The sequence below is a fragment of the Hyla sarda genome, chromosome 4, assembly GCF_029499605.1.
Source record: "Hyla sarda isolate aHylSar1 chromosome 4, aHylSar1.hap1, whole genome shotgun sequence".
In the NCBI taxonomy this organism is placed as follows: Eukaryota; Metazoa; Chordata; class Amphibia; order Anura; family Hylidae; genus Hyla; species Hyla sarda.
Genome location: NC_079192.1, coordinates 11148996 through 11171369, shown reverse-complemented (window position 1 = coordinate 11171369; position 22374 = coordinate 11148996). Strand labels below are relative to the sequence as shown.

General features: G+C 43.8%; 1 protein-coding gene across 20 annotated transcripts in view; it reads right to left on the bottom strand.

Annotated features, from left to right (window-relative positions):
- LOC130367542 (uncharacterized) overlaps positions 1-22374 on the bottom strand; it is a 352795-nt gene that overhangs the window by 157333 nt on the left and 173088 nt on the right. For 18 of the 20 annotated variants that reach the window (XR_008892098.1, XM_056570003.1, XM_056570002.1 and 15 more), the window contains 2 exons: positions 13139-13482; positions 12954-12995 (listed from right to left, as the gene is read on the bottom strand). Coding sequence is in view for 19 of the 20 variants with exons in the window: in XM_056570003.1 (XP_056425978.1) it covers positions 12954-12995; positions 13139-13418 (322 nt within the window). In the remaining variant the exon portion in view is untranslated. The other 2 variants (XM_056570009.1, XM_056570001.1) reach the window with 2 other exon arrangements.

Here is a 22374-nt window from a genome sequence, read left to right as displayed (position 1 = left end):
CATGTTCAAAAAAGTTAGAGGATAAGTTTTACATCATGGGGGGGGGGGGGGGGGGAGGTCTGGGCGTTGGGGCCCCCCACAATCTCCTGTTTAGAGCCCAGGCTCTCCTTTACAGGGATGAGTCATGACCCCCGCCCGAAGCGGGAGCCACCATGGCCTCTCCATATAGTTCTATGGGAGAGCCATTAGGCAATCTTCGTTTCTTCAATAGAGCTATATGGAGGGTCCGTGCCCGCTCCTGCTTCGGGCGGGGGTCATAAGGCACCCCAGGAAAGGAGAGTTGGGGCTCTAAACAGGAGATTGCAGGGGGACCCAGCGCTCAGAACCCCCGTGATCTAAAACTTATCCCCTATCCTTCAGATAGAGGATATGTTTTTGAAATGATACTTGTCCTTTAAGGCATAGTGGCACAGTTCATTATGGCATGGTGGCACAGATCATTAGAGGATAAAGGCAGTTTATTACGGTATGGTGGCACATTTTAATATAAGGGTAGTGGCATCCTTTATTTAAGGGAGCACAGTGGCACAATTAAATTACTTAAATATTCTATACTAACCTTTTATATCTCCACCTTTTTTGTGCGTCCCTTTAATGGGCCGCTCTATAACTTATTCTTAGGACACTGAACGTTAAAGCACAACCGTCATCATTTATGAACCCCCCCCAGACTACTACAGTGTTGTTAGTGATGACACTATAGTGAGTCTAGACATAACTTTAATCATTGCTCTTCATTCTTATCTAACTTATAAAATACTTTTATCCAGCAGTCAGGCACTGTAAGATAGGCGTGGCTTGGGTTTCGCAAAGCCCCATTGCCACCACGCCTATCCTTTCTTTCAGCCCTGGGACCACAACTGTGGTCCACTCAGGGAGGGACGCATGAGCTGTGTCTTACTACATAGCGATCCCAGCGCTGAAAGAAAGTATAGGCGTGGCAACGACGGGGCTTTGCGAACCCCAAGCCATCTGCTATATACAGTCCTAGGGCACACAGTAATTTAACTGTAGCAGGGGTAATTCTTTTAATTTAAGTACAAAAATACAAAGTATGCAGAGGGTACAATGATAAAAACATTTTCAAAGTCCGGGCACCTCGTGCATCAGAAAGACTCAGGATCTGACGCAACTTTCGGGGTCCACCCCCTTACTCATGCGTACTGGATCCCTCACACCGATCTTCCTTTGTGCATCCTGAAACACCTTCATTGAATCAACTTAATTAGACACATTTCACATACAAGTTTTACAATTTTACAAACATTTAAATATTCATGAATATCACTCGTATTACAGAAATGCTCTAAAGTTACATAATTCATTTAATCCTGATGGTTGTAAAGTCTCAAGTTCAGTAATCCAGAATTTTTCCCTCTGTAAAAGTAATTTTGTGTTACTCCCCCTGTTCACACCTTGCGTTATTTGTTCGATCACTTGCCATCTAAGCTCATTTACACAATGATCTTTTTCTAAAAAATTTCTGGCAACTGATGTTTCCCCAAACTTACTCTTTTGCACTGGGCAACATTTTGTTTCTAAGGCTTTTCGTATGGCACTTTTATGTTCAGAAATTCTGATCTTCACCATTCTGCTAGTGTGTCCTACATACCCCATTCCACATGGACATTTTAGTAGGTATAGCAAATATACCTGTCAGGATCCGGAGTGGTATGCAGGGTAGATACAGGTAGTGGATCCTCTGTGTCAGTGAGGTGATGACGTGGGCCGTACCAGGGGAACGGAATCTAAGGGGTTACTGGTTTTCAACAGCGCCCGCAGCAAAGCGGGATGGACTTACTGCGGCAGGTAACCCCCAGGTCGTTCCACCCGATAGCGACTCAACCTCATTGACTGCTGAGTCAGGCACGGTACAGAAGGACTAGGCAAAAGGCAAGGTCAGACGTAGCAGAAGGTCAGGGCAGGCAGCAACGGTTCGTAATAGAGGGCAAGGGTCTGGATACACTGGCAAAGGACACACGGGAACGCTTTCACTGGCACAAGGCAACAAGATCCGGCAGGGACAGGAAGGGCAAGTGGGTATATATATTGTAGGAAGTGCTTTAAACTAATTGGGCCAGGCACCAATTAATGGTGCGCTGGCCCTTTAAATCTGAGAGACCCGGCGCGCGCGCCCTAGAGAGCGGGGCCGCGCGCGCACCGGGACTGAGCAGGAGGACGGGGCCGATGAGTGACATGGGACGCGACCCGAGGCACGTGCTGACCGTATCGCTGCATGCGTGTCGGCGTATCGGCGTATCGGCGTGACAATACCTTTTACTGGTATTGTGTGACCCTTCCTGGGGTGATGTATATTTTCCCCTTTTTATTATTCCATTACATTTATTATTCCATTACATTAAGTTACATTGTATTAAACTTCTGCTTACTTTTCTTTTTTATCGCTACGTCACCTTTAACAAGTCTATCTCCAATAGTCAGCGGAGGTTCCCGAAATAAAGTGCCATATTTAGGGTCCGACCTTAGTAAACCCCAATATTTCTGTACTGTTTGCCGGATCATGACGGTACGTCTGTCATATATACCTGTATACTTGACCCGATCACCTGTCTTTTCTTTAAATTTAGTTCTCATCAATTACTTTCTATCCATCGATCTTACTTCCCTTTCTGCTTCCACTGTCTCTTGTCATAACCTCTGTCTAAAAAATTTTCTATTATCTGTTCTTCCGATTTCACATATTTTTTACTGTCCATACTCGATATTCTCTTTGCCCGAATTAACTGGCTTTTCGGTAGCCCCCGAAAAACATGGTGGGGGGTTGGGTAGGGAGTGGGGGGGGAATGAAAACTACCCACCTAAACTACAATTGTTTTTGTCCATTTTCTTAGTATACATCACAGTTTGAAATGTGTCTCCCTGTTTAATCACCTCAACATCCTAAAATTTTATCCTAGTTTTATCATAGGTGAGAGTAAATTTAATCATGGGGTGTACAGAATTTAGCCTTTCCAGAAAAGACAGCAAATCAGCCTCCTCTCCCCTCCAGAGTATGAACACGTCATCCACATAGCAAAAGTTTTCATAGTTTTCATTCCCTCCATGTTTTTCGGGGGCTCCCAAAAAGCCTGTTAATTCAGCCAAGAGAATATAGAGTACGGACGTTTCGCCACAAGCTGTGGCTTTCTCAAGGGCTTAGAGGCAAATGGCCTCTAAGCCCTTGAGAAAGCCACAGCTTGTGGCGAAACGTCGGGCAGGCAATGTGTGATTGATTTTAATTTTATTTACTTAGAGAATTGTGGACTGCAGCCACAGTTCTCCCACACAGATCACTAGCATGCAACCATAATTTCTTGAGCACTTGTGAATTGGATTTCAATCATGGCTCAATAAAAGTTATATTTTAATAGTGGATGGGAAATTTAGGGTACTAGTGATCGCATAGCGATCAATTGTAAATAAACAATAGAAAGAGCCGACACTTGACCCTTAACCCCTTGGGCCTTAAGGCAGCAGACAATTTTATTTTTACGTTTTCTTTTTTTCCTCCTCGCCTTCAAAAAATCATAACTCTTATATTTTCATCCACAGACTAGTATGAGGGCTTGTTTTTTGAACGACCAGTTGTCCGTTGTAATGCCATGACTCACTTTACCATAAAATGTATGGTGCAACCAAAATACTATTTGTGTGGGAAAATTAAAAAGAAAACCGCAATTTTGCTAATTTTGGAAGGTTTTGTTTTCACGCCGTACAATTTACGGTAAAAATGACATGTATTCTTTATTCTTTGAGTCAATAAGATTAAAATGATACCCATGGCTAGATACTTTTCTATTACTGTTGCGCTCGCTTAAAAAAAATTGCAAACTTTTCAACCAAATTAGTATGTTTAAAATCCCCCTATTTTGAAGACCTATAACTTTTTCATTTTTCCATATAAGCAGCGGTATGAGGGCTCATTTTTTGTGCCGTGATCTGTACTTTTTATTGATACCATATTTGCTTATATAAAACTTTTAATCCATTTTTATTAATTTTATTTGGAATAAAAGGTTATAAAAAAAAGCAGCTATTTTGGACTTTTTTTCCGTTCACGCCGTTAACCGTACGGTATCATTAACATTTTATTTTAATAGTTCAGATATTTACGCACGCGGCGATACCAAATATGTACATAAAATATTTTTTTTAACACTTTTTGGGGGTGAAATAGGGAAAATTGGCCAATTTATGTTTATGTCAAATTTTTTTACTTTTTTTTTTTTTACTTTTTTTTAAAACTTTTTTTTAGATCAGAGCAGAAGGCAGCAGAGGCAGGTGAGGGGACCTCCGGCTGCCCTGCTGGATGATCGGGACGCCACGGCAGCGCTCCAATTTTAATGACCGCGATGCTGCAGATGCAGTGATCTGTGTTCATCACGGCATCTGAGGGGTTAATGGCGGACATCCGCGGGATCGCGGGTGTCCGCCATTACGGGCGGGTCCCTCCGGGACCTGCCGCGCATGATCCGGGCATCGCTCCAATGCTCGCGGTTATGCTCAGGACGTAAATGTACGTCCTGGTGCGTTAAGTACCACCTCACCAGGACGTACATTTACGTCCTGCGTCGCTAAGAGAGCTGAGGGTCAGGTGTTGATCTAAACCAGATTGTAGAAAATCAAGAAGGCGCGGAAAGGAAAAACACTACTGGGGAAACAGACTGCACTACCGGAAATAAGCCTTCCAAGGTGCGGTGGTAAATCTGTGCGGAGGAAGGCTTCCGTGCTCGAAGCATGGTGCGAATCACCCCAGAAGAAAACCCCCGAGCTCTCAAAGCCGCTGTTTCAACCTCCACGCCGTTAAATGCAGCGACAGTAAATTGGGGTGGCAGAGAGGACCCTGGGAGAGATGATCGGGGCAAAGAGGAAGACACAGCGGTACGTCGGCGACCAGCCAAGTCAAGTAGGTGTGCCACGCGCACCGGGGCCAGTCTGGAGCCACCAGAACGGCGGGAACGCCCTCCGCCTTGAGTTTCCGCAGAACCCTGGGCAGGAGAGGGAGGGGCTAAAAGAGGTAAGGAAGATGGAAGGACGACCACGGAATGACCAGTGCGTCCACCATCAGAGCCAGAGGGTCCCGCAACTTCGCAACAAAGTGGGGAACCCGTCTGTTGTGGCGAGACGCGAAGAGATCCACGTCTGGGGTCCCCCAGAGAGCACAGATCTGCGCAAACACCTCCTGAAGGAGGGAACACTCCCCCGGGTCCGCCGAAGAGCGACTGAGAAAAGGCAAGATTCCGGAGGGAAACAGCAACCCTGGACCATCAGAACCCGAAATACAACACCCCCAACCCCCCCACCACCAGCCCTGGAGACTCGCATTTCGCATCGGTCGTGATGACTTGCCAGTGGAGGGGAAAAAAAGGACCTCCCCTGGAAGAGGAGGGGAGAATGGAGCCACCACAGAAGGGACTGCCGAACTGCAGGGGGCAAAAGAATCCGCCAATCCAGGCCGTCTACATTGACGGCTATGCAGTACTCGCGGACTTCCGCGCAAAGAATGAACATGTTCTTTCTTTGCGCTGAACAATTTCAGCGGCGGAATTGTCCGCCGCTGAAATTCCGCAGTGTGAACGGGTCTAGCGGAAGACCCATTCACACTGATGCTAACGTTCACTGTGCGGCATTCCACTCGCGGAATTCCACGGGAATTCCACAGTGTGAACATACCCTAACACAGGCTTCTGCCATATCGAAAAGGAGACCAAGAAAAATCAGAGACTGGGAGGGGGACAGGTGAGACTTCTCTCAGTTGATAACCCAACCGAAGGAGGAAAGAGTCTGTAACGTGAGATGCAGGCTATCCAGGTTTTGTGACCTGGACGGGGCTTTGATCAAAAGGTCGGCCAGGTAGAGAACCGAAATCCCTCGGCTCCGAAGAATGGCAATCACTGCCGCCATGACCTTGGTGAAAACCCTGGGAGCTGTAGCTAAGCCAAAGGGAAGGGCCACAACTGAAAGTGATGCGCAGGGAAAGCAAAGCAAACGAAACGCTGATGGGCTTGGAAAATAGGAATGTGGAGATAGGCGTCCTGCATGTCCACCGATGAAAGAAACTCCCCCCGATCCATGGAAGCCACTACGGAGCGGAGGGACTCCATTCGAGGGAGTCGCAAATTTGAGAACCAGAATGGGATGGACAGAGCCCTCCTTCTTGGGAACGACGAATAGGTTTGAGTAGAACCCTGAAAAACGCTGCCCCGGCAGAATAGAACATCACCCCCTGAGAGAGGAGTGTACTTAAAGCGACCTGAAAGGCCACCGCTAAAGAAGGGGATCGAGGAGGGCGGGATCGGAAAAAACGATCCCTGGGGATGGAAGCGAATTCTATGCGGTAACCCTCCGAAATGATGTCCCGAACCCAGGAGTTCTGAACCTGAGCCAGCCAAACATCCCAGAAAAGAGAAAGACGACCTCCCACCCAAGAAGAAGATGACGCTGGTGGGGGCGTCCCTTCAGGAAGAGGAAGGTTTACGGGTACCCCCAGTTGCTTCAGAAATAATTTCATCCAGCCGTTTCCCAAAGAGTCGGGAACCGGATAAGGGCAACTTCGTAAGGGATTTCTTCGAAGAAGCGTCAGTATTCCACGCCTTCAGCCACAGAGTGGCGAATGGCAACCAAATTACCCGAAGCAAAGGCCGTGCAACGAGCGGACTCCAAGACCGCCGAGCAGAGAAAATGACCGGCCTGAGAGCTGGCGAGCAATATCCGCCAAGTCCTCCTGGAGCGCTCCCGACAGGATGCCTTGGCGAAGTTGGGAAGCCCAAACCGAAACGGCCTTAGCCACCCAGGCGGATGCATGGATCCTTATGTCCGCAGGATCCTTAAAAGGGGTAGTCCAGTGGTGAAAAACTGGAAGTTTCAGTGGAAAAGTTTAAGATTGCGGGGGGGTCCGACAGCTGGGGCCCCCCCGAGATCTCCTGTACGGGGCCCCGACAGCTCCCGGGAAGGGGGCGTGTTGATCACCTGCACGAAGCAGCGGCCGACAGGCCCCTCATACAAGTGTATGGCGCTTCGTGCGGCGGTCGACACCCGCTATCTGGCCAGTGTGCCTGGCCACCGTACAGAGAGATTTAGGGGGGCCCCAGCGGTCGGATAGGGGATTCGTTTTTCACCACTGGACTACCCCTTTAAAGTGATGCTGCGTCTACTAGAGGCAGAGTAGTAGACTTGGAGGATCCACTGTAGGTGGCACTGTCCACTAGGAAACCAAATACGGGGGAAAGGGAAACTGAGTCTGAATCTTCTTGGTTCCCTGAAATCGTTTATCTTGATGTTTCCAAGCCGCGTCCAACAAGGCGTCAAATTCTGCATAAGGACTGAAAGCCGTTTACAGCAGTGAACAGAAACTTCTGGATCAGGATTCGAAGTTCTTGGGTCCTCCAGATGACAAGTGTCACTGATGGCTGACATCAATCCGTCCACCATTTCAGACACTGCAGAATGGTCGTCATGATCCGAGGTGGAATCAGACCGGTCATCCACTACTTCCCCTGGAGAGTGGGAACCTGCGGAGGTAGCCTTAGACTGAGGCGTGTGTGATCAGCAGCGAGGAGACAGAGGCCTGGGATGAGTATCCAGAGAACGGCCCCTGGAGAGGGGACACTGCCAAGGAACTGGGGAAGAGCAGCAAGACCTACGGGAAGAGAGTCTATCCTGAGTGCGCGACTCTAGAGAAGAGCCAGAGGCAATTACCTTAGAATGCTTGCGAGTGCGTAGAAATAGAGGGTCGGAAGATACTGAATGAGACTTCCTGGGGGAAGTACACAAGGATGACCTCTCCAAAGCAGAAGCCACTGATTTGGAGACCCTAGCCAGTTCAGAAATGGACTTGGTAACGGAAGAAACCCACTCAGGGGGAGAGGCGGATTCCCCGCATTCCATGGGCACATCGGTAGATACCGGGACAGACGGCATGGTGAGCTTGGAGAAGCAGGTGGAACAAGTGGATTCAGTAGGAGAAGTAACTTTTGGCGGAGTCAGTCCGTCACAATTGACTCTGCCAAAAGTGACTTCTCCTTCCTGATGACAAGCCCCAGCAGATCACAGGCAATATCCCCAGGCAGAACTAGAGATTATTGCATCCTTGTACCCAAAGAACCAGGCAACACCAGTCTTCAGGTATAAAATCAGAACTCTTTATTGTGGAACAAGTGTCTTCTTTTATAGGAAGGACAACACAGGGGGAAGGGTCGGTAAAGACAATACAGGTTACAGCGATTCTGGGAGATAATCCAATAAAAATAGCTCTCCCTATACAGTGCCTTGAGTGCAAAAGGTGGAGGTGTGCAGAAGTCGGACTGTGTGCAAAAGAGAGAAGCATGTGTAGAATTAGTGCATTGTACAAAAGGTGAACCGTGTGCAACAAGTGGACCGTGTGCAAAAGATGTATTGTGTAAAGGAGGTGGACCGTGTGCAAAAGGTCGACAGTGTGCAAAAGGTAGACCATGTGCAGAAAGGTGTATTGTGCACAGAAAGTGGACCGTGTGCAGAAAGTGTATGAAAACAACAAATAAAAGTGTTTTAACTCTGAGCTTTATGTCACTGGACAACATCAACTGAGGGGTACAAATAGCGATGTCCTAAAGTCCATCCAAGTAGGTAGGGTGACTCTAGGATCCATCACAACATCATTCTACTGTTTACCGGAAATGGAATGAGGCCTACAAAGAAAAGAACACAGTACCTACATTGAAATATGGTGGAGGGTCAATGATGTTTTGGGATTGTTTTTCTGCCTCTGGCACTGGGGGCCTTGAATGTGTGCAAGACATGAAATCTGAGGATTACTAACGGAACTTGGGTCGCACTGTACAGCCCAGTGTCAGAAAGCTGGGTTTGCGTCCGAGATATTGGGTCCTCCAGCAGGACAATGACCCAAAACATACGTCAAAAAGCCCCCAGAAATGGATGGCAACAAAGCGCTGGAGAGTTCTGAAGTGGCAGCAATGAGTCCAGATCTAAATCCCATTGAACACCTGTGGAGAGATCTTAAAATTGCTGTTGGGAAAAGGCGCCTTCCAATAAGAGAGACCTGGAGCAGTTTGCATAGGAAGAGTGGTCCAACATTCCGGCTGAGAGGTGTAAGAAGCTTATTGATGGTTATAGGAAGCCACTGATTTCAGTTATTTTCTCCAAAGGGTGTGCAACCAAATATTAAGTTAAGGGTGCCAATAATTTTGTCCAGCCCACATATTTGGAGTTTGGTGACGTTATGTCCAATTTGCTTTTTTCCTCCCTTTTTTGGTTTAGTTCCAATACAAACAAAGGGAATAAACATGTGTATAGCAAAACATGTGTTACTGCAATCCTTTTCTATGAGAAATACTTCATTTTCTTGAAAAATTTCAGGGGTGCCAACATTTACGGCCATGACTGCACGTCAGGCTGAGACAGCGGGATGAGCCGGAAAAATAGGGGAATCCGGACCCAAGGTGCAACCCCAGGCGCTGGCCGTTAGTGGGAAGGGGTTAACGGTGCATTAATCCATGTCCCGTGCCCCTTAGCCGCATATGGGGGAACAGTTAGCGCCATGCTCCTGAATCCCACCTGAAAACAAGAAATAAAAAAGGAGAAAAGAACCTAAAACAGGCTATAAAAAATAAAAAAAGAAGACTGGGTCTGGAGAACTCCAGACCTGCGTCTGCCTCCTAATGACACTAAGCTGAAACTGATTAGCTCAGGGTCAGTAGACAGGGTATAGCCTGCCAGGAGGGGCCGACATTTCTTTGTAGGCCTAGTGTCAGTGCCTCCTAGTGGCAAGAGCATATACCCACGGTACCTGTGTCCCCCAATGGTTCCGACCGAGAAAAGCTATTTCAGATATACCTACTAAAATGTCCATGTGGAATGGGGTATGTAGGACAGACTAGCAGAATGGTGAAGATCAGAATTTCTGAACATAAAAGTGCCATACGAAAAGCCTTAGAAACAAAATGTTGCCCAGTGCAAAAGAGTAAGTTTGGGGAAACATCAGTTGCCAGACATTTTTTAGAAAAAGATCATTGTGTAAATGAGCTTAGATGGCAAGTGATCGAACAAATAACGCAAGGTGTGAACAGGGGGAGTAACAAAAAATTACTTTTACAGAGGGAAAAATTTTGGATTACTGAACTTGAGACTTTACAACCATCAGGATTAAATGAATTACGTAACTTTAGAGCATTTCTGTAATACGAGTGATATTCATGAATATTTAAATGTTTGTAAAATTGTAAAACCTGTATGTGAAAAAGTGTCTTCATAAGTTCATTCAATGAAGGTGTTTCAGGATGCACAAAGGAGGATCGGTGTGAGGGATTCAGTACGCATGAGTAAGGGGGTGGACCCCGAAACATTGCATCAGATCCTGAGTCTTTCTGATGCACGAGGTGCCCGGACTTTGAAAATGTTTATATCATTGGTACCCTCTGCATTCTTTGTATTTTTTTACTTAAATTAAAAGAAGAAGACTGGAATCTCAGAAAAACGTGTTTGCTAAAAGAATTACCCCTGCTAAAGTTGAATTACTGTGTGCCCTAGGATTGTATACAGCATGTTCTAAAGGGAGGACCCAATGGAACTTCACAGCAGGGAATGATTGAAATTGTGCACTACGGACTGAGAATTATTTATATACTAGAACCCCAAGCCACGTCTATCCTACTGTTTTATACAAGGAGAGAAACTGGAGCAATTGCTACTGATAAAATGTTATGCTTTATTAATATATCAATTCAAATTCACATACATGTGAGGTATAATGTAATAATAGTATATAGAACAAAAATAGGATATTCAAACTATTAAATCCAATAAGATGGTGGGACAGGTAAAATAGTCATGTAATTTAACAAGACATACAAAATACACAAAAAACTGTTAGAGGCTAATGTTAGGAGTAATCTGACTCCAGGGGAAACGGGGATAAACCCTCCACTCAGTATTTAGCCGTACACAGCGGAATGCTACAAAGTAAACACCCAACACACTCATAAACAGTCTAACAAATAACCACCTAACTATTATGGGTAAGAGAGGTGGTTATTTGTTAGACTGTTTCTGAGTGTGTTGGGTGTTTACTTTGTAGCAGGCCGGTGTGTGCCTCATTTTTGTATAAAATGTTGCCTATGGAGCTATATTGAGACCCTCAGCACTGTACATAATTATGGTGTGGTTTGGACATAGGAGTATATACTTCGAGTGCTGTATTTTCTTGTTTCTAATTGCCAATCCTACAGTGTCTGACCGCTGGATAAAAGTATTTTATAAGTTAGATAAGAATGAAGAGCGGCGATAAATGTCTAGACTCACTATAGGGTCATCAGTAACAACACTGTAGTAGTCTGGGGGGGTTCATAAATGATGAGAGTTGTGCTTTAAAAGGAAATCTGTCACCAGTGTCACCTGCACTAACCAGTCGGTACCAACAGATAGTGCAGGTGACACTGATGACAACGATACTTACCTTGTCCCGTTCCGTTGTGGGGATCTCCTGTAATCTTCTCTGGTATCTTTGCTCTGGGCACCCGGCTTGGGGCATGGGCGGAGCTTACTGATGTCACCGCTGCTGTTCTCTCACAGCATGACCCAGCAGCGGTTTGGGGCCTGGGCGGAGCTTGGTGACGTCGCCACTGCTGCTGCTCCCTGCTGGGTCCCGCTGTGAAAAAATAGCAGCGGTGATGTTAGTAAGCTCCGCCCATGCCCCAAGCCGGGTGCAAAGCAAAGCTAACGGAGAAGATTACAGGAGATCCCCGCCACGGAACAGGACAAGGTAAGTATCGTTATCATCAAGAACAAAGAAAGTAGTCAGCACCACTCCACCTGTGGGGTTACAAGGTTCAGAGGCTGGATCCTGTCCGGCAGTCAGCGGGTATATGGCAGACTATTCGGTGCTCGTGAGTAACAGAAAAGTCTGTGTAATATCCAATAAGAAACGAATGACAATGCACATACGGAAACTTCATGCCACCTGCAGCTTTATTGCTCGGAGCGGGGTACACAAGGATGCACAAACCAAACAGACAGCGCAGACTATTAGGTGTGTGCATCCTTGTGTACCCCGCTCCGAGCAATAAAGCTGCAGGTTGCATGAAGTTTCCGTATGTGCAGTGTCATTCGTTTCTTATTGGTAAGTACCATTGTCATCAGTGTCACCTGCACTACCTATTGGTACCGACAGGTTAGTGCCGGTGAGACTGGTGACAGATTTCCTTTAATATCTACTTGATGCTGTTCTGTATTGCCAGTCTTAGAGACAACCTAGCAGCCCTGATCAATGGCTACAAGGGCTTGGAGGAAACATTGCCAGGTATGTAGCCGAGAGTTATGGGCAGGTCATGTCGAAAGCTGCAAATAGAAGATTACCCGGGGGTAATAAATCATCTAGATGAAATGCGACTGGAAGACTTAAAGGACAACTGCAGCGCAATATACACTTATCCCCCATCTACAAGATAGGGGATAAGTGTTTGATCACGGGGGGTCCGACCTCTGGGACCCCCCCTCGATCTCCCTAACGGGGCGCCGCCATTAGCGCCCATAATGAGCGCTAAGGCACGTAGCATCGACCTAGAGGTCGACGGTGATGCCCCGTCTCCTCCCTGTCCCAATACAGTTCTATGGGGGAGATGGGGAGGCAGGAACACTGCCTCCCTGCCTGTCCCATAGAGATGTATGAAGGGGCATGCCGGCCGCAACGTCATGCTGCAGCTGGCACGCCCCCTGCAGGGGAGAGCCGCGGTCCCGTACAGGAGATCACAGGGGGTCCCAGTGGTCGGACCCCCCACGATCAAACACTTATCCCCTATCCTGTGGATAGGGGATAAGTGTTAATTACGCTGCAGATGTCCTTTAACATAGACATGTGACTGGCAGATTGTCATAGCCGATACAACAAAAATGGACCAGTTGCACCGGTCTATAAGTTTATAAAGTAAATAACCTATACATTTTCACTATAATCCACTTACCTGTATACATTGCTGTTCCCAGTCCATGTCCTGAAGTGTCCACTGTGAATATAAAACCAGGGAAGTCACATGATTCCAATATAAATATTCTGTCATAATAAAATATTTTCTATGTGCATTCTGATTACTATGTGGGTGATAACTGGTCTTTATAATATAATATAGAAATAGATATCACTTCTCACCTTCCCTCAGGTAACACTGGAGTTCCTCCCGCACTTTCTTCTCATCTATATCCTGTAGAACAGTCAGGGTCACCTCAGCCCCATAGGCGGATTTATAGTATTGATTGATCAGACCGGCCACGTGTTCTGGATCTTTCCCAGTCAGTTCATCCTCTGGAATCTTTGTATATTCTTCTTTTCTTACTTCCCAGTCACTCAGTTTCTCTATGAATCTCTGGAAACTCGACTCCTCCAGCTTCTTCAGAGTCCTCCCCAGGACCTCCTGTAATGTCAGCCCCATCCTTATAGCAGAGAGTTGGGCCCTGTCTGAGGTGAATTCTCTAGTGAGATCTCTTCATATTGTCCTTTAAGCAAATGTAAGATTAACAGAAATTATTATTCTATATCAGTGTTTTTATAAGTATGTTAAAGGGGAACTCCAGGGAACTAAAGAGAAAAAGAAACGCCCCAAAGCCTCCTTAGTACCCTGTCTGCGTCCCCTGTGCGGTTTACTTTCGATTCCGCCCGCTCCTGAGGCCCGCGGTGTCCTCTGGGACTTTCCTTCTTTCGCTTCCCTATGCTTGCTTGTAAAACTACAACTCCCGGCAGTCAGCGCGGCTGAGCGCTGACAGACGAACTCTTCTTATTGGCCCGCGGCTCTCCGCCCCAAGATCAATCCCTGCAGCTATTTCGTCTCTGCATAACTGCGTAATGGCTACCTGATGTAAAGTTTTTTTTCCAATCTGTGGAAAACGCCATGCGCATGCGCGAGTTCACGCTATTAGCGTACGCTACGCTAATTGCGTTATGTCTGCTTAATGTCGCGCATGCGTAGTAGTAGTAAAATACCTGTGATGTTGATGTAAAGTTTTCTCCAATCTTTGGAAAACGCCATGCGCATGCGCGAGTCTACGCCATCCGCGTAGACCTAACGTACACTACGCTAATACGCTAATCGCGCATGGCGTTTTTCACAGATTGGAAAAAACTTTAGATCTATTGTGGAAAAGTCCAATCAGTAGCACTTAGCGCTAACTGCGCAGTTACTGTGTCTCTGAGGAAAGAAGCAGAAAACTCAAAGTAATAAGCAAGTAAACCCCCAATCAAGGTATTAATCATTGAACCCCCCCTAAAAAGTATCTGAATCATTAAGGGAAAGGACACAATTAAAGGATAGAAGGCCATAAATAAAGCAAGTGAACCCTCTTGTGCCAAGGCATGCTGGGAGTTGTAGTTTAGCTTATATTACATTGAAGGGACCACAACTCTCAGCATGCCCAGACAGCTAAAGGCTTTCCAGGCATGCTGGGAGTTGTAGTTTTACACAGGTATAGAGTAGCTACACAGGTTAGCGCAGTTTTAGCGTATTTAGTGTAGTGTTAGCGCAGTTTTAGCGTATTTAGTGTAGCTTAGTGTTAGCGCAGGTTTAGCGTATTTAGTGTAGCTTAGTGTTAGCGCAGTTTTAGCGTATTTAGTGTAGTGTTGTGTTAGCGCAGTTTTGGCGTTTTTAGTGTAGCTTAGTGTTAGCGCAGTTTTAGCGTATTTAGTGTAGCTTAGTGTTAGCGCAGGTTTAGCGTATTTAGTGTAGCTTAGTGTTAGCGCAGTTTTAGCGTATTTAGTGTAGCTTAGTGTTAGCGCAGGTTTAGCGTATTTAGTGTAGCTTAGTGTTAGCGCAGTTTTAACGTATTTAGTGTAGCTTAGTGTTAGCGCAGTTTTAGCGTATTTAGTGTAGCTTAGTGTTAGCGCAGTTTTAACGTATTTAGTGTAGTGTAGTGTTAGCGCAGTTTTGCGTATTTAGTGTAGCTTAGTGTTAGCGCAGGTTTAGCGTATTTAGTGTAGTGTAGTGTTAGCGCAGTTTTAGCGTATTTAGTGTAGCTTAGTGTTAGCGCAGGTTTAGCGTATTTAGTGTAGTGTTGTGTTAGTGCAGTTTTAACGTATTTAGTGTAGTGTTGTGTTAGCGCAGTTTTAGCGTATTTAGTGTAGTGTTAGCGCAGTTTTAGCGTATTTAGTGTAGCTTAGTGTTAGCGCAGTTTTAGCGTATTTAGTGTAGCTTAGTGTTAGCGCAGTTTTAGCGTATTTAGTGTAGTGTTGTGTTAGCGCAGGTTTAGCGTATTTAGTGTAGTGTTGTGTTAGCGCAGTTTAAACGTATTTAGTGTAGTGTTGTGTTAGCGCAGTTTTAGCGTATTTAGTGTAGTGTTGTGTTAGCGCAGTTTTAGCGTATTTAGTGTAGTGTTAGCGCAGTTTTAGCGTATTTAGTGTAGCTTAGTGTTAGCGCAGTTTTAGCGTATTTAGTGTAGCATAGTGTTAGCGCAGTTTTAGCGTATTTAGTGTAGTGTAGTGTTAGCGCAGTTTTAGCGTATTTAGTGTAGCTTAGTGTTAGCGCAGTTTTAGCGTATTTAGTGTAGTGTTGTGTTAGCGCAGGTTTAGCGTATTTAGTGTAGTGTTGTGTTAGCGCAGTTTTAGCGTATTTAGTGTAGTGTTGTGTTAGCGCAGGTTTAGCGTATTTAGTGTAGTGTTGTGTTAGCGCAGTTTTAACGTATTTAGTGTAGTGTTGTGTTAGCGCAGTTTTAGCGTATTTAGTGTAGTGTTGTGTTAGCGCAGTTTTAGCGTATTTAGTGTAGTGTTAGCGCAGTTTTAGCGTATTTAGTGTAGCTTAGTGTTAGCGCAGTTTTAGCGTATTTAGTGTAGCTTAGTGTTAGCGCAGTTTTAGCGTATTTAGTGTAGTGTTGTGTTAGCGCAGGTTTAGCGTATTTAGTGTAGTGTTGTGTTAGCGCAGTTTAAACGTATTTAGTGTAGTGTTGTGTTAGCGCAGTTTTAGCGTATTTAGTGTAGTGTTGTGTTAGCGCAGTTTTAGCGTATTTAGTGTAGTGTTAGCGCAGTTTTAGCGTATTTAGTGTAGCTTAGTGTTAGCGCAGTTTTAGCGTATTTAGTGTAGCATAGTGTTAGCGCAGTTTTAGCGTATTTAGTGTAGTGTAGTGTTAGCGCAGTTTTAGCGTATTTAGTGTAGCTTAGTGTTAGCGCAGTTTTAGCGTATTTAGTGTAGTGTTGTGTTAGCGCAGGTTTAGCGTATTTAGTGTAGTGTTGTGTTAGCGCAGTTTTAGCGTATTTAGTGTAGTGTTGTGTTAGCGCAGTTTTAGCGTATTTAGTGTAGTGTTAGCGCAGTTTTAGCGTATTTAGTGTAGCTTAGTGTTAGCGCAGTTTTAGCGTATTTAGTGTAGCTTAGTGTTAGCGCAGTTTTAGCGTATTTAGTGTAGCTTAGTGTTAGCGCAGTTTTAGCGTATTTAGTGTAGTGTTGTGTTAGCGCAGGTTTAGCGTATTTAGTGTAGTGTTGTGTTAGCGCAGTTTTAACGTATTTAGTGTAGTGTTGTGTTAGCGCAGTTTTAGCGTATTTAGTGTAGTGTTGTGTTAGCGCAGTTTTAGCGTATTTAGTGTAGTGTTAGCGCAGTTTTAGCGTATTTAGTGTAGCTTAGTGTTAGCGCAGTTTTAGCGTATTTAGTGTAGCATAGTATTAGCGCAGTTTTAGCGTATTTAGTGTAGCTTAGTGTTAGCGCAGTTTTAGCGTATTTAGTGTAGTGTTGTGTTAGCGCAGTTTTAGCGTATTTAGTGTAGCTTAGTGTTAGCGCAGTTTTAGCGTATTTAGTGTAGCATAGTGTTAGCGCAGTTTTAGCGTATTTAGTGTAGTGTTGTGTTAGCGCAGTTTTAACGTATTTAGTGTAGTGTTGTGTTAGCGCAGTTTTAACATATTTAGTGTAGCTTAGTGTTAGCGCAGTTTTAGCGTATTTAGTGTAGCTTAGTGTTAGCGCAGTTTTAGCGTATTTAGTGTAGCTTAGTGTTAGCGCAGTTTTAGCGTATTTAGTGTAGTGTTGTGTTAGCGCAGGTTTAGCGTATTTAGTGTAGTGTTGTGTTAGCGCAGTTTTAACGTATTTAGTGTAGTGTTGTGTTAGCGCAGTTTTAGCGTATTTAGTGTAGTGTTGTGTTAGCGCAGTTTTAGCGTATTTAGTGTAGTGTTAGCGCAGTTTTAGCGTATTTAGTGTAGCTTAGTGTTAGCGCAGTTTTAGCGTATTTAGTGTAGCTTAGTGTTAGCGCAGTTTTAGCGTATTTAGTGTAGCTTAGTGTTAGCGCAGTTTTAGCGTATTTAGTGTAGTGTTGTGTTAGCGCAGGTTTAGCGTATTTAGTGTAGTGTTGTGTTAGCGCAGTTTAAACGTATTTAGTGTAGTGTTGTGTTAGCGCAGGTTTAGCGTATTTAGTGTAGTGTTGTGTTAGCGCAGGTTTTAGCGTATTTAGTGTAGTGTTGTGTTAGCGCAGTTTAAACGTATTTAGTGTAGTGTTGTGTTAGCGCAGGTTTAGCGTATTTAGTGTAGTGTTGTGTTAGCGCAGTTTTAGCGTATTTAGTGTAGTGTTAGCGCAGTTTTAGCGTATTTAGTGTAGCTTAGTGTTAGCGCAGTTTTAGCGTATTTAGTGTAGCATAGTGTTAGCGCAGTTTTAGCGTATTTAGTGTAGCTTAGTGTTAGCGCAGTTTTAGCGTATTTAGTGTAGTGTAGTGTTAGCGCAGTTTTAGCGTATTTAGTGTAGCTTAGTGTTAGCGCAGTTTTAGTGTATTTAGTGTAGTGTTGTGTTAGCGCAGGTTTAGCGTATTTAGTGTAGTGTTGTGTTAGCGCAGTTTTAACGTATTTAGTGTAGTGTTGTGTTAGCGCAGTTTTAGCGTATTTAGTGTAGTGTTGTGTTAGCGCAGTTTTAGCGTATTTAGTGTAGTGTTAGCGCAGTTTTAGCGTATTTAGTGTAGCTTAGTGTTAGCGCAGTTTTAGCGTATTTAGTGTAGCATAGTGTTAGCGCAGTTTTAGCGTATTTAGTGTAGCTTAGTGTTAGCGCAGTTTTAGCGTATTTAGTGTAGTGTTGTGTTAGCGCAGTTTTAGCGTATTTAGTGTAGCTTAGTGTTAGCGCAGTTTTAGCGTATTTAGTGTAGCTTAGTGTTAGCGCAGTTTTAACGTATTTAGTGTAGCTTAGTGTTAGCGCAGTTTTAGCGTACTTAGTGTAGCTTAGTGTTAGCGCAGTTTTAACGTATTTAGTGTAGTGTAGTGTTAGCGCAGTTTTAACGTATTTAGTGTAGTGTTGTGTTAGCGCAGGTTTAGCATATTTAGTGTAGTGTTGTGTTAGCGCAGTTTTAACGTATTTAGTGTAGTGTTGTGTTAGCGCAGTTTTAGCGTATTTAGTGTAGTGTTAGCGCAGTTTTAGCGTATTTAGTGTAGCTTAGTGTTAGCGCAGGTTTAGCGTATTTAGTGTAGCTTAGTGTTAGCGCAGTTTTAACGTATTTAGTGTAGTGTAGTGTTAGCGCAGTTTTGCGTATTTAGTGTAGCTTAGTGTTAGCGCAGGTTTAGCGTATTTAGTGTAGTGTAGTGTTAGCGCAGTTTTAGCGTATTTAGTGTAGCTTAGTGTTAGCGCAGGTTTAGCGTATTTAGTGTAGTGTTGTGTTAGTGCAGTTTTAACGTATTTAGTGTAGTGTTGTGTTAGCGCAGTTTTAGCGTATTTAGTGTAGTGTTAGCGCAGTTTTAGCGTATTTAGTGTAGCTTAGTGTTAGCGCAGTTTTAGCGTATTTAGTGTAGCTTAGTGTTAGCGCAGTTTTAGCGTATTTAGTGTAGTGTTGTGTTAGCGCAGGTTTAGCGTATTTAGTGTAGTGTTGTGTTAGCGAAGTTTAAACGTATTTAGTGTAGTGTTGTGTTAGCGCAGTTTTAGCGTATTTAGTGTAGTGTTGTGTTAGCGCAGTTTTAGCGTATTTAGTGTAGTGTTAGCGCAGTTTTAGCGTATTTAGTGTAGCTTAGTGTTAGCGCAGTTTTAGCGTATTTAGTGTAGCATAGTGTTAGCGCAGTTTTAGCGTATTTAGTGTAGTGTAGTGTTAGCGCAGTTTTAGCGTATTTAGTGTAGCTTAGTGTTAGCGCAGTTTTAGCGTATTTAGTGTAGTGTTGTGTTAGCGCAGGTTTAGCGTATTTAGTGTAGTGTTGTGTTAGCGCAGTTTTAGCGTATTTAGTGTAGTGTTGTGTTAGCGCAGGTTTAGCGTATTTAGTGTAGTGTTGTGTTAGCGCAGTTTTAACGTATTTAGTGTAGTGTTGTGTTAGCGCAGTTTTAGCGTATTTAGTGTAGTGTTGTGTTAGCGCAGTTTTAGCGTATTTAGTGTAGTGTTAGCGCAGTTTTAGCGTATTTAGTGTAGCTTAGTGTTAGCGCAGTTTTAGCGTATTTAGTGTAGCATAGTGTTAGCGCAGTTTTAGCGTATTTAGTGTAGTGTAGTGTTAGCGCAGTTTTAGCGTATTTAGTGTAGCTTAGTGTTAGCGCAGTTTTAGCGTATTTAGTGTAGTGTTGTGTTAGCGCAGGTTTAGCGTATTTAGTGTAGTGTTGTGTTAGCGCAGTTTTAGCGTATTTAGTGTAGTGTTGTGTTAGCGCAGTTTTAGCGTATTTAGTGTAGTGTTAGCGCAGTTTTAGCGTATTTAGTGTAGCTTAGTGTTAGCGCAGTTTTAGCGTATTTAGTGTAGCTTAGTGTTAGCGCAGTTTTAGCGTATTTAGTGTAGCTTAGTGTTAGCGCAGTTTTAGCGTATTTAGTGTAGTGTTGTGTTAGCGCAGGTTTAGCGTATTTAGTGTAGTGTTGTGTTAGCGCAGTTTTAACGTATTTAGTGTAGTGTTGTGTTAGCGCAGTTTTAGCGTATTTAGTGTAGTGTTGTGTTAGCGCAGTTTTAGCGTATTTAGTGTAGTGTTAGCGCAGTTTTAGCGTATTTAGTGTAGCTTAGTGTTAGCGCAGTTTTAGCGTATTTAGTGTAGCATAGTATTAGCGCAGTTTTAGCGTATTTAGTGTAGCTTAGTGTTAGCGCAGTTTTAGCGTATTTAGTGTAGTGTTGTGTTAGCGCAGTTTTAGCGTATTTAGTGTAGCTTAGTGTTAGCGCAGTTTTAGCGTATTTAGTGTAGCATAGTGTTAGCGCAGTTTTAGCGTATTTAGTGTAGTGTTGTGTTAGCGCAGTTTTAACGTATTTAGTGTAGTGTTGTGTTAGCGCAGTTTTAACATATTTAGTGTAGCTTAGTGTTAGCGCAGTTTTAGCGTATTTAGTGTAGCTTAGTGTTAGCGCAGTTTTAGCGTATTTAGTGTAGCTTAGTGTTAGCGCAGTTTTAGCGTATTTAGTGTAGTGTTGTGTTAGCGCAGGTTTAGCGTATTTAGTGTAGTGTTGTGTTAGCGCAGTTTTAACGTATTTAGTGTAGTGTTGTGTTAGCGCAGTTTTAGCGTATTTAGTGTAGTGTTGTGTTAGCGCAGTTTTAGCGTATTTAGTGTAGTGTTAGCGCAGTTTTAGCGTATTTAGTGTAGCTTAGTGTTAGCGCAGTTTTAGCGTATTTAGTGTAGCTTAGTGTTAGCGCAGTTTTAGCGTATTTAGTGTAGCTTAGTGTTAGCGCAGTTTTAGCGTATTTAGTGTAGTGTTGTGTTAGCGCAGGTTTAGCGTATTTAGTGTAGTGTTGTGTTAGCGCAGTTTAAACGTATTTAGTGTAGTGTTGTGTTAGCGCAGGTTTAGCGTATTTAGTGTAGTGTTGTGTTAGCGCAGGTTTTAGCGTATTTAGTGTAGTGTTGTGTTAGCGCAGTTTAAACGTATTTAGTGTAGTGTTGTGTTAGCGCAGGTTTAGCGTATTTAGTGTAGTGTTGTGTTAGCGCAGTTTTAGCGTATTTAGTGTAGTGTTAGCGCAGTTTTAGCGTATTTAGTGTAGCTTAGTGTTAGCGCAGTTTTAGCGTATTTAGTGTAGCATAGTGTTAGCGCAGTTTTAGCGTATTTAGTGTAGCTTAGTGTTAGCGCAGTTTTAGCGTATTTAGTGTAGTGTAGTGTTAGCGCAGTTTTAGCGTATTTAGTGTAGCTTAGTGTTAGCGCAGTTTTAGTGTATTTAGTGTAGTGTTGTGTTAGCGCAGGTTTAGCGTATTTAGTGTAGTGTTGTGTTAGCGCAGTTTTAACGTATTTAGTGTAGTGTTGTGTTAGCGCAGTTTTAGCGTATTTAGTGTAGTGTTGTGTTAGCGCAGTTTTAGCGTATTTAGTGTAGTGTTAGCGCAGTTTTAGCGTATTTAGTGTAGCTTAGTGTTAGCGCAGTTTTAGCGTATTTAGTGTAGCATAGTGTTAGCGCAGTTTTAGCGTATTTAGTGTAGCTTAGTGTTAGCGCAGTTTTAGCGTATTTAGTGTAGTGTTGTGTTAGCGCAGTTTTAGCGTATTTAGTGTAGCTTAGTGTTAGCGCAGTTTTAGCGTATTTAGTGTAGCTTAGTGTTAGCGCAGTTTTAACGTATTTAGTGTAGCTTAGTGTTAGCGCAGTTTTAGCGTACTTAGTGTAGCTTAGTGTTAGCGCAGTTTTAACGTATTTAGTGTAGTGTAGTGTTAGCGCAGTTTTAACGTATTTAGTGTAGTGTTGTGTTAGCGCAGGTTTAGCGTATTTAGTGTAGTGTTGTGTTAGCGCAGTTTTAACGTATTTAGTGTAGTGTTGTGTTAGCGCAGTTTTAGCGTATTTAGTGTAGTGTTAGCGCAGTTTTAGCGTATTTAGTGTAGCTTAGTGTTAGCGCAGGTTTAGCGTATTTAGTGTAGCTTAGTGTTAGCGCAGTTTTAACGTATTTAGTGTAGTGTAGTGTTAGCGCAGTTTTGCGTATTTAGTGTAGCTTAGTGTTAGCGCAGGTTTAGCGTATTTAGTGTAGTGTAGTGTTAGCGCAGTTTTAGCGTATTTAGTGTAGCTTAGTGTTAGCGCAGGTTTAGCGTATTTAGTGTAGTGTTGTGTTAGTGCAGTTTTAACGTATTTAGTGTAGTGTTGTGTTAGCGCAGTTTTAGCGTATTTAGTGTAGTGTTAGCGCAGTTTTAGCGTATTTAGTGTAGCTTAGTGTTAGCGCAGTTTTAGCGTATTTAGTGTAGCTTAGTGTTAGCGCAGTTTTAGCGTATTTAGTGTAGTGTTGTGTTAGCGCAGGTTTAGCGTATTTAGTGTAGTGTTGTGTTAGCGCAGTTTTAACGTATTTAGTGTAGTGTTGTGTTAGCGCAGTTTTAGCGTATTTAGTGTAGTGTTGTGTTAGCGCAGTTTTAGCGTATTTAGTGTAGTGTTAGCGCAGTTTTAGCGTATTTAGTGTAGCTTAGTGTTAGCGCAGTTTTAGCGTATTTAGTGTAGCTTAGTGTTAGCGCAGTTTTAGCGTATTTAGTGTAGCTTAGTGTTAGCGCAGTTTTAGCGTATTTAGTGTAGTGTTGTGTTAGCGCAGGTTTAGCGTATTTAGTGTA